The 16687-nt window shown below is 41.0% G+C and overlaps 1 protein-coding gene across 2 annotated transcripts in view; it reads left to right on the top strand.

Annotated features, from left to right (window-relative positions):
• The window catches only part of LOC140191283 (transportin-2), a 46008-nt gene that overhangs the window by 17085 nt on the left and 12236 nt on the right, over positions 1 to 16687 (top strand). For both annotated transcript variants that reach the window (XM_072248554.1, XM_072248553.1), the window contains exons 5-11: positions 3498 to 3738; positions 3827 to 3908; positions 5325 to 5447; positions 14653 to 14771; positions 15261 to 15321; positions 15506 to 15665; positions 16519 to 16671. In XM_072248554.1, the coding sequence (XP_072104655.1) occupies positions 3498 to 3738; positions 3827 to 3908; positions 5325 to 5447; positions 14653 to 14771; positions 15261 to 15321; positions 15506 to 15665; positions 16519 to 16671 (939 nt within the window). The remainder of the gene's footprint in view (positions 1 to 3497; positions 3739 to 3826; positions 3909 to 5324; positions 5448 to 14652; positions 14772 to 15260; positions 15322 to 15505; positions 15666 to 16518; positions 16672 to 16687) is intronic.

Below are 16687 nucleotides of genomic sequence, written 5' to 3'. Positions count from 1 at the left end.
TCATGTCTAAAAGGGTTTATCTAACGAATTTAATATCAAACACACAGCGCATATTTTCCTCACATGAGTATAGTGATAAGTCAATTATCAGGGGAGGACAGAGGAGCTTGAAGTAAGTGTTGAACGAACTTCCAGTAGAAGTGGTAGAGGCAGGTTCGATATTATCATTTAATGAAAAATTGGATAGGGATATGGACAGGAAAGGAATGGAGGGTTATGGGCTGAGTGCAGGTCGGTGGGACGAGGTGACAGTAAAAATTCGGCACGGACTAGAAGGGCCGAGATGGCCTGTTTCTGTGCTGTAATTGTTATATGGTTATATAAGTCACTTATGTCAATAGCATCATAACATTTTAAGTAAAGTTTAGATATTAAACACACAGCGCATATTTTAACCGTATGAACATATAAAATCATTGCAACACACCAATATTGCTGAATCAGTGGGAGCCCTGGGCTTGTTTCCCTGCAACAAGACGGTCCTATCGAGGGGTGATGGGAGACAGCGATACTCGAAGAGGGTTCCTTATGTCCAGTCTATTCCGCAATTTAGTTTTCGTTGCATTCATTGCAGAGATATGTTGGAAATGGAAGCAACGTTTTCAGTGCTTTCGTGGCTACCTCAGGATATTTAGCCTTGACTTTGATCAGGAATGCCAGCAGAGATGTTATGTCAAACATACTTTTCAGCCCACTGTCATTTGCAAGTTTGAGGAGTTGATCTCCTTCCCGCACTGACATGGATGACACGTGTGTAATGACCTCACGTGTGTTCAAGCTCAACAGTAGGCGTGACGGAATGAGGAAAGGTGCAGCTGACTCATATCGCCAAATCATATCGTTTCCTCACGGCCTGGTAGCACATGCTTTGTGGCCTGGTGGTTGGGGACCGCTGTATTAGAATATAAACAAATTTATTTTAAAAATAGAGATCCACACCCACTACCAAAGTCGAAGCTGTTTGGGGAATAAAAGAAAAAAAACTTTATCAGATAATAAAATATGCTATTAACCAACTTCTGTACTTTAACAAGAAGTCAAAGATTATGAAAATTAAAAATGGTCCCCACAGAGTTTGAAAATCTTAAGAAATTGAACAACGTATCTTTTCTAAATTTAGGCATGCCATAACATCCCGTAACCACCGAACATGGTTAGGCAGAACAGCATCCTTCCATTTAAACAAAAGCACCCTCCTAGCCATAAGAGGGATAAAAGCCAGAATGTGCAAATCAGATGTCTTCGAAATGATCTCTTTCCTTCCAGCAATACCAAATAGGGCAGTCAAAGGATTAGGCTTAAAATTTACTTTAAAGAGTACAAAAGATGTTTGGCATACTTCCTTCCAATATTTTCTAAGACTTGGGCACGTCTAAAACATATGAATAATTGAAGCTTCTCCATTGTTACACCTATCACAGTATGGAGATATATCCATATAAAAATGACATAACTTATCCTTGGTCATATAAGCCCTATGAACCACTAAGTTGTAAGAGGGAATGATGAGCACATAACGATGAAGTATTAACCAATTTAAAAATTTCATTCCAAGTTTCTTCAGAAATTGAGGTCTGTAAATCTTCCCAAAGATTTTTGATTTTGTGTAAAGAATCATTTCTTATTCCCAACAAATCATAAATATTGGATATTGAACTATTATAAAATGATTTCATGAAGAGTTTCATCTAATACGTTCTTATCAGGACTATTAAGAAATGTATATAATTAAGATCACAGAAAATCTCTTAATTTCTAAGTACCGAAAAAAAATGGGTTTTTGGTAAACTATATTTAGTTGACAATTGTTCAAACGAAGAAAGACTTCCTCCACAACAGATCCCGGAAACATGTAATGCCCAATTTTTCCCATTGTTTAAAAACTACATCAGTCATAGAAGGCTTAAAAAAAAATCATTTAAAGAAATGGGCTAGAAAGGGAGAATCTCAATAAACCGAAGTATTTTCTGAATTGTATCCAAATCCTCAAAGTATGTTTGACTACCACATTTTCAGTTATCTTACTTAAAGGATAAAGGAAGTGAAGATCCCAAAAGAGAGATAATAGAAAAATTATTAACCGATTTAGCTTCTAAAGAAACCCACCCGGGGCAGTCCTCATGATTAATATAGTATAACCAAAATGTGAGATTCCGTATATTAGCTGCCCAGTAATAAAACCTAAAATTTGGTGAAGCTGAACCTCCATTCTTTTTAACTTTCTGGAGATGGACTTTATTCAATCGAGGATGTTTATTTTTCCATATGTAGGAGGATTGAAATGGAGTCCAGAGAGTCAAAAAAGGATTTAGGAATAAAAACGGGTAAAGCCTGGACTGTGTGGCTACGAATTTGCTGATGACATAACTTTGGCAGAATTTCAGATGATGACAAGAAGGTGTACAGGAGCGAGATGTACCAGCTAGTTGAGTGTGTCGCAGCAATGACCTTGCACTCAATGTCAGTAAGACCAAAGAATTGATTGTGGACTTCAGGAAGGGTAAGATGAGGGAGTACACATCGGTCCTCAGATCAGAAGTGGAGAGAGTGAGCAATTTTAACTTCCCGGGTGTCAATATCTCTGAGGATCTATCCTGGGTTGAACGTATCTTTGAAGTTGTAAAGAAGGCAAAGTGGCTATATTTCATTAGGATTTTGAGGAGATTTGTTACGTCACCAAGACACTTGCAAATTTCTACATGTACCAAGGAGAGCATTCTAACTGGCTGATCACTGTCTCGTATGGGGAGGAGGTGTGACCACTGCACAGGATTGAAATAAGCTGCAGAGAATTGTAAATGTAGTCAGCTTCATCATAGGTACTGGCCTCCCTAATGCCCAGGATATCTTCAATGAGCAATGACTCAAAAAGGTGGCATCCATTATTCAGGACCCCTATCACCCAGGACATAGCCTCTTATTGCTACCAAAAGGGAGGCAGTACAGGAGCCCGAAGGCGAACACTCAGTGATTCAGGAACACATTCTTCTCCTCTGCTGTTAGATTTCTGATTAGACATTGAACCCATGCACATTACCTCATACTTCTTTTGTACTAATTTAATTTAACCATGTGTGTGTAAAAAAAAAAAAAAAAATCATATTTCAATTCAGTTTTTATTATTTTGTATTACAATGTACTGCTGCCGCACAACAAACTTCTCGACATATACCAGTGACATTACACACGATTTTGATTGAGAGTCTCTAGTAGTATTTATTTGCACTTTTATACCTCGAAGTTCAGCTCCGGTGTGCGTGATTCATCGGATCTGAACCTCTGGCTAACTTCTCACTCAAGCTCTTCCATCTAATTTTACTGATCTTCTCATGCCGTGAAAGGTTATTGTAGCTAGATGGGAATATGGTGTTGAGGTTCTGTTCAGGTCAGCTGTGATCTTGAATGGTGGAATATACTTTAGGGGCAGAGTGGTATAACTCTGCTACTTATTGATCCATTGAATTGCAAGTTTTTCTTGACCCTATAATCTTTTTCAGGTATTTTGATCACTACTATTGCTTCGAAGGGAGAGCTGCAAGCTTGGCCAGAGCTGCTTCCTCAACTCTGTAACCTGCTCAACTCTGAAGACTACAATACATGTGAGGGTTCTTTTGGAGCCTTACAAAAAATTTGTGAGGATTCTTCTGAAATGCTGGACAGTGATGCTTTGAATAGACCTCTCAACATCATGATTCCCAAATTCTTGCAGTTTTTCAAACATTGTAGTCCCAAGATCAGGTAAGAAATTATTTAATCCTAGTGAGCTATGCAAGAGATAGAGGCCCTGGGTTCTTTATTGAAATGCATGTGTGTCTTTGTTTCACAGATCCCACGCAATTGCTTGTGTGAATCAGTTCATCATCGGCAGGGCCCAGGCACTCATGGACAATGTCGATACTTTCATTGAGGTATCGTGTTTAAGTGCTTGGGTAGTTGGGTTGAAGGCTGTGATCCCATCTGTTCAAGAATCCCTAAGCTGTTGGGGAGTGGGGATTCCTGAATTAGAGAATTCATCCAGGAATCCTGCTCCGGAGCATGTTAAGAATCCTATTGTAAGCTGTTTAAATACAGAGGCTGCCCATCATATTTGCTAGCTCTAGTGTGGAGAATTGGGTGTTAAGGAAGTATTTTAGCTGCTTGGAGAAGGGGAGGGTGGAGAGTGTGCAGTGGCAGCCTTAAAAACAGTATTAGCGTTTTATTTCTTTGCCTATATGCATCTGAAGTTCATTATTGAAGGTACAGGAAATGAGCAGCCTTTGGACACTGTATTATACCTTCACTGAATGTACTTCTTGATTGCTCCTGTGTACTTCTCCAAAGTGGTCAGACCAAAATGAAGTAAGCTCTTGGTGAGGGTTGGGAGGATTGCACAATGATCTGAATGAAGTAAGAATTGGCTGACTTGACAATAAATCAAAGGGTATTTTACTAAATTTTGTATTTCCTTTATTTTGCCTTTTAGAGGTATGTCATGGACTCTTTGAAAATGTTTGGCCCTCGGTGAAAGAGTTTTAGTTTGAATTATGCAAGTCTAAACCAGCAATTTCATCAGTCTCATTCCAACTCTTTTATTGAAGGTTGTTATCAATTAGTCTTCTGTAATTTGTATGCACACCCTGATTCCTCTGTTCCTACATTCCCATTAAAATTGTGCTGTTTGGTTTGTCCTCTTTTCTGTGTAAGTATATCACTTCATACACCAGTAATATAATTTCAGTTGTCTTTCCTTACTGCCTTGCAGTCTATTACAATCTTTCTGTTTATCAAACTTCTAAACTTTGTCATCTGCAAATTTGGAAATTTTGCCTCATACATCCATCTTTCAATAAATCATTGTTATAAAAAGAATGATTCCCAACATTAGTTTCTGGATTCACAATCTACTGTCCTTCATTCCTGACAAATGATCATTTACTGCTGCCTGCTGTTTAGTTTTGTATGCAGGCTGCTGCTACTCCTTCAATTCCATTTGTCTACAATTTTTTTAAAAAGGCTCCTTTTCCTTACATTTTACTGATTCTATTTGACTTTAAGGTTTAATTTTATCTCCTAGACTGTGCCTGACTGTAAATAGTCACCTTGCTTGCCTTTGGCTGGAAAGCAGTCTGATTTGTGTATCAAGTTCAGTTTATGCATTCAATGCCGACCTTTTAGCGTGGGCGAGTTCATGGGATAAATGTAAAAAGCAGTGTTAAAACACTTGGCTGGCTCATGGCTTAATTGGTAGTAAGTGATATACTTGCCATATTAACGTCATTATATAAATGTAAACATTATTCAGTGTGAGTTCTGATCGGGTGATAGTGTTAGCTTGCTTCCTGCAGCACCTATTTGCGTTGGCAACAGATGAGGATTCAGAAGTGAGGAAGAATGTATGCCGGGCACTGGTGATGCTGCTGGAAGTTCGGATAGACCGCCTAATCCCACATATGCACAGTATAATTCAGGTAAGATATCTACTGTCTGTGTATTGTTTCCTGCCGCTGTCTGTAAGGAGTTTGTTCTTCCTGTGACCATGTGGCTTTCTGGGTGCTATAGTTTTGTAGGTTAATTGGTTACCGTACATTCTCCCAAGATCAGGCTAGGGTTAAATCAGGTTGCTGGATGGCACAGCTCAAAGGGCCGGAAGAGTCTATTCCATACTATATCTCAATTTTTTTTTAAAAAAAAGTGCACAAAGCTTCATGGCTAGGTGTGCACAAACTTTTGAGTTATATGGCACAGAAATGGGACCTTCAGCCCAATTTGTCCATGTCATTCAAGGTGCCTGACTGACCTAATCTTACTTGACAGAATTTAGCCCATATCTCTGAACCAGGGGTTCCCAGCCCCTTGGGTTAGGCTTATTCACATGAAAAAGGTTGGAAATCCCTGCTCTAAATCTTCATGTTCATGTACCAGTCCAAATATGTTAAATAACCGTACCTTCTATTGCCTTTGACGACTTGTTCCATAAACCTACTGCCCTTTATGGAGTAGGGGGTGGGGGGCGCTTGCTCCTTGGACCTCCTTTAAATCTTGCCTTCTCATCTTAAACTTTTGCCTCCAATTTTTGGACTTGTACTCGAGGGAAAAGATTGACCACGTACCCTAGCAATGCCCCTCATAATTTTACAAAGCACCATATGGTCATTTTTTTATTTTATTGAAATGCAGCATAGAGTAGGCCCTTCTGGACCTCCGAGCCACGAGGCACAGCAGTCCCCTAATTTAATGCTACACTAATCGGACAATTTACAATGACCAATTAACCTACCACCTGGTATGTCTTTGGGCTGTGGGAGGAAACCCACACAGTTATGGGGAGAAAACCCACACAGTTATGGGGAGAACGTGCAAACTACTTACAGGCAGTAGCAGGAATTGAATCTGGATTGGCTGTGCTACAAACCATTGTACTAACCACCACATTCCCATGCCGTCCCTCGTCTCCTTCACTCCAGGGAAAGTAAATGTGAGTAGCATCAGTTATTGTACTTGGTGTAGAAGGAAGTACTCAAATCTTCATTGTTTGTAGCCAGTAAATTAGTATCCTTATGTAAGGCTGTTTGCATCAATGTGACTGACATCTAAGTTTTTGCCTTTTGCGAGGAGCAATTTTGGTTAGTATCCTTGAGGGTTAGTTTGAACAAGTGGAGCTTTCAAGCATGGCCTTGATATAGGATCTTGCCAAAAGTACAGCACATCACTAATGTGTTAACTGCTCTGCACATAACTGCGAGAAGCTGCAGAGAGCTCATCTCATCACAGAAACTAGCCTATGTGAACTCTACTCACTACTCCAGTAAAGCAGTTGGCATAATTTAATACACTTCCCCGACTGCCCCCCCCCCCCTGAATTTCTGTAAAATGAAAAGGTCTGCAGATGCTGGAAATTCAAGCAAAGAAACAAAATGATGGAAGAACACAGCAGGTCAGGCAGCACCTCTGGGAAAGAGTAAACAGTTGACATTTTGGGCCGAAACCCATCATCAGGGCTGGACTTTCTTTCCTCTTCCAGTGGAAGGAGATATAAAACCTGAACGCACATACTACCAGGCTTAACAACTTCTAGCTTGAAGCTATAGTTTCTCATTATGATAAGATGGGACTCTTGACCTTGTATTCTGCCTTGCTATGGTCTTGGAGCTCACTGTTTTCGTGTACTTTCTCTGTAGCTGTTGGTCTATTCTGCATTGTTATTGTTTTACTTGTTCTGCCTCAGTGCACTATGTAATGATTGCATCTGTGTGAACAGATTTTATCTGCGTGACAAGTTTATCACCATCGCAGTACATGTGCCAATAATAAAGCAATTCCATTTCCACCTTCCTCTAGATAAATCCTTCGGCCACTCAACTCCAGGCCAGAAGTCCCTGTGTCTAATATGTTTTAATTGTGTTAGAACCAAACTTCAAATGAGGATCAGAAGACTTGAGATTATTTTTTGTGGTATCAAAATACATAGTTACTATAAATTACAAAATAGTGCAATATAACAGAATAATGTAGTGGTGTTCATCAACTGTTTAGTAATCTGAAGGCAGAGGTGAAGAATCAGGGTGTGGACCTTCAGGCTGCTGTACCACCTCCCTGATGGTAGAAATAAGAGCATGTCTCAGGTGGCAAGGGTGTTTAATGCCACTGCCTTGATGCATTGTTTCTTGAAGATGACCCTTCCTTCCAGAGGAGGTGGATCTTGCCATTTCTACAAGTGCATGTGTAGCCACATGTGATCCTGTGCATTGGAGCCTCCATACCAGGATGCAAAATACTCTCCACTCTACATCTGTAGAAATTTGCAAGTTAGAAAATTGACCCCTGTGAGCAGTCCACTGTTCAGTTTATCTAATGAGGAATTCTTATGAAATGTGTAGGATTTGATTATTTTATCTATTTTATGTAAAATATCATGGACTCTGTTAATTGGGACTAGTACATTTTGGCCCAATTAAGCAGCTGGCCCATTACCTAAAGTTTCATGGAAATGGTTAAAAGGTATTTAAAACAAAAACTAACTGCCATTTATCTGAGTAACAAATTGTGTATTTAAATGAAAGGCAGAATAAATTGGAACACTACCAGTTCCTCTACAGTACTACAAAACTGTATTAGTTCCTAACACAGGTTGACCACCTATTTTTCTGGCTCCCTCTATTCCTGAGCCTTTGATGAATTAACATTTTTGCCTGATTAAGAGGTCATGCAATAATAATGGGAAAAATGGGCTGCAGAAGCTTGTAAAGGATTAACAATTAAAAATTAAAAGTAAATTAATTACTGTACCTACAAATGTTGCTTAGTTATCTTTTAAAACATTTCATCCAGGCGAAGTTGTTTCATGTTTTTTTGATCACTTCCCGTGTAACTTTCTTGCATCATATAAAAACTCATTCACTTTTGTTCCGTAAGGAAGGTACGTTTCTATAATTTGATTAAGTTACTGAACAGCTCCATTAACTTGTCAATAGTAAATTGTTCAGTTTTGTCTGTTCCATCATCATTGCCATCTTGATCACTTGCAGTGTTTTTATCAGCATTCAGAGCACTGTATAATTTCTGAATCTATAAGGTCAGCCGTCCCCAACCACCGGGCCGCAAAGCATGTGCTACCGGGCCACGAGGAAACGATATGAGTCAGCTGCACCTTTCCTCATTCCCTGTCACGCACTGTTGAACTTGAACATAGGGTTGCCAACGGTTCCATATTTGCGGGGACATCCATATATTGGGCTAAATTGGTTTGTCCCATACGGGACCGCCCTTGTCCTGTACTTCCCCCACTAAGGTAGAGCGTTCCTATGAAACCTTTTGTGCCGAAATGGCGTAAGGCGAAGAAGCAATTACCATTAATTTATATGGGAAAAATTTTTGAGCTTTCCCAGACCCAAAAAATAACCTACCAAATAACACACAAAACCTAAAATAACTCTAACATATAGTAAAAGCATTAATGATATGATGAATACACAGCCTATATAAAGTAGAAATAATGTATGTACAGTGTAGTCAGGAAGATTAAGCCAAAACCGATTTGTGGGGAAAAATCGGCACTTGCGCGTATCCGTACGTCACGCACGCGCACACAGGTGCCCGCGCAAGGCTTCGTGGTCACGGTAGTCTTTCTCGGGGTAAACACAAGTGTCCCGTCAACACACACACTTATGCTGGTGAACGCAGTAGGCCAGGCAGCATCTATAGGAAGAGGTACAGTCGACGTTTCGGGCAGGGGCCCTTCGTCAGGATTTGACTGCTACTTTTGTCCCTTATTTGGGAGTGAGAAAATTGGCAACCCTAACTGTAAAAGACACGTTGAGGTGAGTTTAACCCTACTTGAACCCGCCCCCCCCCCCCCCATTAAACCGGTCCGCGGTGCAAAAACGGTTGGGACCCCTGTGTAAGGTGATGCAGAACAGGTGTTTTGTCGTTGACAATCATCCACGCTAGAGATTTTCTTCATTAAGACTACTTGCTATAGCTTTCAAAGCAGGTCCTGTAACACTTGAACACTTGTTTCATATGCAAGCAAACCATGAACAACTTTCTCCTTTGGAACTTGATATCCTGTAAAATCATTGACAAGCTTGCCTTCAGGTGCATTGACAAACATCAAGGCAGGCCACAGCTTATTCCAGCCATTCTTTAGTGTTGAATGTTCTCACTTCTCCCACCCTCAAGCAATGAACCAAAGAGTATCCATGTTAAATTTTTAATAAATATCTGTACAGAATTGCTAGCATTCACGTCATCTAACACGTTTCATGTAAAGTAAGCGATACCTGGCTTTTAGAGAGCGCAGTATTCCTTTTGTCTTGAGGTTGGATAAGTGATGTACAGTTTGGTGAATACACTAAAAAATTATTCTTACACAGGAGTTCAGCTTTGGGGTGAGCTGAACAGTTGTCCAAAATAAGAATTTTGCAACCTTTGGGTAGCCTTGTAGATGTGCAATGTGCTCTGGCTTCTGACACAAAATATTTTTCAAACCACTCTACCATAATATCGGTGGTAATCCAGACATTTTCATTTGCACAATATGTTACTGGGTCAATTTTAACACCTTTCAAGGCCCTAAGGCAGTGGTCTCCAACCTCTGGGCCGCGGACTGATACATTGCCGCGAAGAGTGCAGCGGTAGCTGGAACGCACCCAGCACATCTTTAAGAAAAAAGCCAAAATAAACAAGCTAATTAATTAGGTGCTGCCTGGCACGTAAATGTCGGCCCAGATCAGAGACGATTGCTAATTGCATCTCCTCTGATCTGGGCCAACACTTACGTGCCATGCGACACCTAATTAATTAGCTTGTTTATTTCGGCTTTTTTCTTAAAGATGTGCTGGGTGTGTTCCGGCTACTGCTGCATTCTTTGCGGCAGTGTATCGGTCCGCGGCCCAGAGGTTGGGGACCACTGCCCTAGGGTTTTTACTTACCAGTGGTTTACATCGGGGTCCCCAACCTTTTTTGCACCGCAGACCGGTTTAATATTGACAATATTCTTGCAGACCAGCCGACGGGGGTGGGGAGTGTTAATCACGACTGGAATATAGGTGATAAGTCAACTATAAGTCACTTATCAGTGGCTAATACACTCAATTTCATTCTTAAAAGGGTTTATCTAACAAATTTAATATTAAACACAGTGCATATTTTCCTCACATGAATATAGTGATAAGTCAATTACAAGGGGGTTCCTTATGTTCAGTCTATTCCGCAATTTAGTTTTTGTTGCATTCATTGCAGAAAACTCCGCTTCGCAGAGATATGATGTTGGAAATGGAAGTAGTGTTTTCAGTGCTTTTTGTGACAATTTCACAATATTCAGCCTTGAATTTGATCCAGTATGCTGGCAGAGATGTTATGTCAAACATACTTTTCAGCCCATCGTCATTTGCAAGCTTGAGGAGCTGATCATCTTCTCACACTGACATGGATGATTCACCGGGGACATTCACAAATGGGTCACAGACCCATTCCTTTGCACGTCTTGGGTCATTTGCGGTTGGGAAGTCACGCTCGAATTCTGTCGACAGCGAAGATAGGTGATCGCACACCAGCCGTGAGAAGGATGGTGCAGCCTCAGTCTCTTCCAAAATCCCAGCTAATGTTGGGAACATATCAAATATGCTCCTGTCCACTCTCAGTCCCCACAGTTCCAGTTTGGCTTGAAGACAGTTGTCATTCTCCCCTGAAGTGACAAATTGAGTTCATTGAGCAGGTTGAAGATGTCACACAGATAAGCGAGTTTTGCTATTCACTGAAGTGTGCTGCCAGTGGTGACTTTTTTCTTAAAAGAAAACTCTAGCTGCTCTCTTATCTCATAAACCCTGGCCAGGGCTCTCCCCCTTGATAGCCACCTGACTTCAGTGTGTAAGAGAAGGCATTTGTGCTCTGCAACCATTTCCTCGCAAAGCTGCTCAGACGTGAGTTCAGGGCTTTTGCTTTGATGTGATTGATAACTTCAACGTCACTCAATACGCTGTTAAGATCAGGTGACATTTTTTGGCTAGCCAGCATTTCCCTGTGTGTGACACAGTGTGTAGACTGGCATTCAGGAGCAACCTCTTTGACTTGGGTAGTGAAACCAGACTTGTTAAGCCGTTCCAACAGCTGTGTTTCGATGTCCTCCGCTATGTCACCGATTCCCCTTGAAACTGGTAGCTGAAAGAGAAACCTATGCCATCTTGTTAGCTGCAGCTTCTCCCAGCAGTTCATGGCACATGTCCTTGGCAGAAGGCAGAATCAATTCTTCACCAACAGTGAAAGGCTTCTTAGCCTTAGCAATACGGCTAGCCACCAGTACAATGCTGTCAGAGCAGCAGCATTTGTGAAGATGGTGGCTCTCAGCGATTGCTTCTGTTCCGCTTGTTCACGTTTTTTCCACTCAAGAAACTCAATGGGTTTGTCTTTAAGTGCAGGGTGCTTGGATTCAAGGTGCCAAAGCAGTTTTGAGGGCTTCATTGCCTCATTAGACAGCTTGTCTCCACATATCACACACGGGGCTTGGAGCGTGCGAGTCACCAGTTGCAATAAAGCCTATTTTATGTACGACTTGCCGTATTGTCTGTTGAATGCATGCTTTCTTTTTGCAGTCTCGGCCTCAGCTGTCTCTGCATTATCATCATCGTTAGGCCTTTTATGTCTCCTTCCAAAGAAACTCTCAAGCGACATTTGCTTTTTACTCATCGAATAGTTGCAGGTTAATGACCGACTAATGACCTCACGTGCATTCAAGTTCAACAGTGGGCGTGACAAGGAATGAGGAAAGGTGCAGCTGACTCGTATCGTTTCATATTGCCAAATCATATCGTTTCCTCGCGGCCCGGTAGCACATGCTTTGCGGCCTGGTACCGGTCCACGGCCCGTTGGTTGGGGACCACTGGTTTACATTTTGAGCACCTGCTGCGTTGAAGCACCCCAAAATGGTAACTCTGTCCTTAACTCTGTCCTCTGTTTGAATCCTGTGGGATCTGCTTCTATTGCTAATGTTTTCTAGGTGTACATAGCCAGAATGATGCAGTTTTACCTGCTTGGGACTGGGGTTTTCGTCAGCTGTGAGCTTCACAAATTCATCCACCTTCAAACAAATCCATTCATTGCACCTCATTATGTTCTTTGAGCTGCCTGTGGAGATTATTAGAGTAGAATTTCTCCTACATGGTGCAGCTACTCCAAACCCAACCCTAATAGCGGAGCTTAAATTACCATCACGCCAATGGAATGTTGATGAATCTGGAAGCTCTTCAGCTTTATATTTAAAAAAAAAAATTCAGTGAGGTCCATTATTCAACCAAACTAAATGAACTGTATTTAAGATACACAACTACAATTTAAAGTAGATTCTGGTAATTGGACCATTAGTTTATTGGGGTAATGGCTTATTTGGAAAATATTTAAAGAACAAAAAAACTGAATCAAGAAAATAGCCGGGATTCCCTTTATTTATTTGGGACACTATGCTGCTTAATTGGGACAGAAGACTACTGCTGAACAGTTTCTAACTGGTGTCAAGTGCATGCTCTTGAGCGGCTATTAGATACTACACCTGCTTAAAGTGATCAGTTCTTAAGTAGCATCAGTTGTGCATGTTTGTGTTCAGAAAACAGTGATTTTTGTCATTGATAGTTGGTAAGAAATAAGTAGTAAGACAATTCAGAAGTGTTTTGCTTACTGCTGTTTCAGGCTTGGAAATGGCAAAAAAAGCCGGGAGTAAAAATGAAACAATTTCACTACAAAAAGATAGGAATTATGAAAGTATCAACAATAATCTTGAATGCTACAATAAAAATGAAGATTTGAAGGATGCAGTTGATTCAAGTATTATCTGCACCAGGTGTATGCACTGATTTTGTTCGTTTACAGTTAATCAAAAGAACACAAGTGTTTTCTGGATTAATTCCTCTGTCAATAACTTAAGTCGTCCACCGATTTTCCAGAAACTGGTGGTTCAGCTCCTCTTTTAATTCAGATGAAATTACAAGACATTTACTGGGCTGCCACCAGATGGCACTGTATGTAGTGCACGCAGCGCCATCTGTGGCGAGGCTCATTTTGACAAAAGCACACTATTTTTATTATTTATATTGCACTTGATGGTAGTCCCAATATTTGTGCATATTTTATATAAATTTAACCCTAGCTGTGGCTTCTAAGATGAGTGCAAATACCAGTGGTGGTGTCAAATGTAAACGTCAGTCAATATTGATCTAAGAAGGCGGAAATGTTGAAAAAACTTTACCAAGGTGTTTCTATGCATAAGCTGTGTGACCTGTATGGCATAGGTTCATCAACTGTGTATGATATAAAGCACCAAAGAGAACATTTTACAATTCTATGCAAATAGTGATTCACTAAAACAAATGGAAAGAAAAGGTACATCGCATCCGGAGTTTCTCCAGTTAGCAGACGTAGTGGGGTAGAGTGTACGAGGCAAGTTACAGCAGTGGTTTGCCATTGCCTTCTGCCAAACAAATGAGCATTAGAAAAACTATGAAAGTTGGTAAGAGCACTGAGCATGATTGAGTGTTGATTGAATGGTTTCACCAGCGTTGGAGTGATAGAACTTGTCGGGCAGTATGATAATGAACCAAGCTAAGTTGTTCCATAAAGAACTTAAATTTGAACATGCGTGCGACTCTAGTGAAGGATGGCTTCAAAGGTTTAAGAAGGGCAATGGAATTTCCATGCATAAAGTGTGACCCTTTTGGGTAATGCTTTTTTCTGATCTGAGGAAGTTACCACCAGATTACACACACACAATGTTGGATGAATGCAGCAGGCCAGGCAGCATCTATGAAAATGTAAACAGTCAATGTTTTGGGCCAACGCCTTTCATCAGGACCCATCAAATGTCGGCTATTTACCCTCTTCCATAGATGCGGCCTGGCCTGCTGAGTTCCTTCAGCATTTTGTGTGTGTGCTTGGACTTCCAGCATCTGTAGATTTTCTCTTGTCTTGTTTGCCACCAGACCTTTTAGGTCATTGACTTGACTTGTGTGGGGGTTAGTGTTTTTGAGTAAGTGCTATCTGTACAGAAATTGAGTAAGCTAGAAATCTAGCTAGTGTTACAAACTTATCTCTGCAATTACAGTTCTTGTAGTTCATCTCAGGATCTCTTTCCATTCTTTTGCACCTAATTCTCTTCTCTCCACCGCCCCCCCCCCCCCCCCATCTTAGTACATGTTGCAGAGGACGCAAGATACTGATGAAAATGTAGCATTGGAGGCGTGCGAGTTCTGGCTGACACTGGCTGAACAGCCAATCTGTAAAGAAGCCCTATCAGGACATTTGATCCAGTAAGTAAAGGAGTGGGGTTCATTAGAAATACAGATTGCTGCTTCCCCTTCTGATATCCTGGTAGTCATTTAAAAAAAAAGAGGTAAACTGGCGGTGGAGAGCTTTGGAAAAATGAGCACTTTACAAGTGGTCTGAATTAGAATACGGCTCCAAATGACATCTTTTGTTATTGAAATAACTTGCAGTTTTGGGTCAATCAATAGAATAGCAAAAAAAAACCCGAGTGCTTCTGCCACCTTCTAAGGAACACTGTCTAAAGATTGCTCACCGAATCACTTCATTAGATCAGTTTGAATTACCCCATGTTACCCCATCAGTTTGACTTGACTTGATGTTTAGGCCATGTTCTCCAGTTCTTTTGATGTGGAAGCAGTGAACTGACCTTTGGGTTGTACTAGAGGGGGCTGGCTATTGGATATCTTAGTGCTGTGGTGGATGCAGTTTATTCTGGTTACAAATGAGAGCTGATGTTTTTTTTTGTCTTTAAGGTTGATTCCTATTTTAGTGAATGGAATGAAATACTCGGAGATTGACATAATCCTTTTAAAGGTGAGGGCAGTTAACACTTGTAATGCTTTCTGGGAATTACATTGGAGCTGGGACTTGCATGGTGCACAAGTGGATCTGTTATTCAGTTCATGGGCTGGCTTTTTCTAAACTTTATAGAATTTTAAAAATCGAAATTGTATCTTCTGAATCTGATGTTTCTCACTGTCTTAACATTTGCCCATAGGGTGATGTGGAAGAGGATGATACCGTCCCAGACAGTGAGCAAGATATAAAGCCCCGTTTTCACAAGTCCCGCACGGTTACCCTGCAGCATGAGGAGGATGCCACTGAGGAAGATGAGGACTTTGATGACGATGATGACACGCTTTCAGATTGGAACCTGAGTATGATTATTTTAAGTGACTTTTGCCAGGAAGGGTTATTTACTCAGATACTTGAGGCAGTGTTAAAATCCAAAAGCCATCCAACCCACTGTAGTTACATTGAGAATATAAGCTAGATTAGTTGCTTTGGTTGCAGGGCCCCTAGAGGGTATACTTGGTTTGAGCTTGCTGAATGGGGTGGATAGGGACCACTACTTATTCCTACTGTGCAGGGTGCTCTGTAAATGAGGGCATAGAAACATAGAAAACCTACAGCATAGTACAGGCCCTTTGGCCCACAAAACTGTGCCGATCATTTCCTTACCTCAGAACCGCCTAGGCTTACCCATAGCCTTCTATTTTTCTAAGCTCCATGTACCCATCCAGGAGTCTCTTAAAAGACCCTACTGTTTCTGCCTCCATCACTGCCACCGGCAGCCCAGTCCACGCATTTCCTTAGCTTTTGTATCACCTCTGGATACCCTCAGCTGTCACAGGCTGTTTGTAGTTCTGGAATACATGAAAATCAGTGCCTTTTAGATGCAACACAGATGCATGGGGAGGCGCTTCACAGGAGACATCTCTAGCTTTGTAGTTTCCATTAGTCTTTCTCACCAGGTTGAGAACAGGAAATGAAGGTATTCTTTGAGTGACTTTGCATTTGGTGTTGCCTGTGAGTAACTGGCCTTTGACCATAGTTTATCATCAGCACATTGTTTGACACCCAAGATTTTTCCTATTGGTTATTTACTCTTTGTTGGGTAAATGTATTCTGGCGGGTCTATGCACACTCCAGACCAGCACTTCCATGCTGTCTTAAGTGTGAGTAGTCATGGACATGTGGGTACTGATGGTCATTGTTCTTTCACATTAGGAAAGTGCTCAGCTGCTGCACTGGACGTCTTGGCAAATGTTTTCCGAGATGATCTTCTGCCTCACCTTCTGCCACTGCTGAAAGGATTGTTGTTCCATCCGGACTGGGTTGTTAAGGAATCTGGAATCTTGGTTTTAGGTGCAATTGCTGAAGGTATGTTTTGGAAAAA

Source organism: Mobula birostris, chromosome 32 (assembly GCF_030028105.1).
Source record: "Mobula birostris isolate sMobBir1 chromosome 32, sMobBir1.hap1, whole genome shotgun sequence".
In the NCBI taxonomy this organism is placed as follows: domain Eukaryota; kingdom Metazoa; phylum Chordata; class Chondrichthyes; order Myliobatiformes; family Myliobatidae; genus Mobula; species Mobula birostris.
Note: the sequence above shows the minus strand (reverse complement) of the source record. Positions and strands in the feature narration are given on the sequence as shown.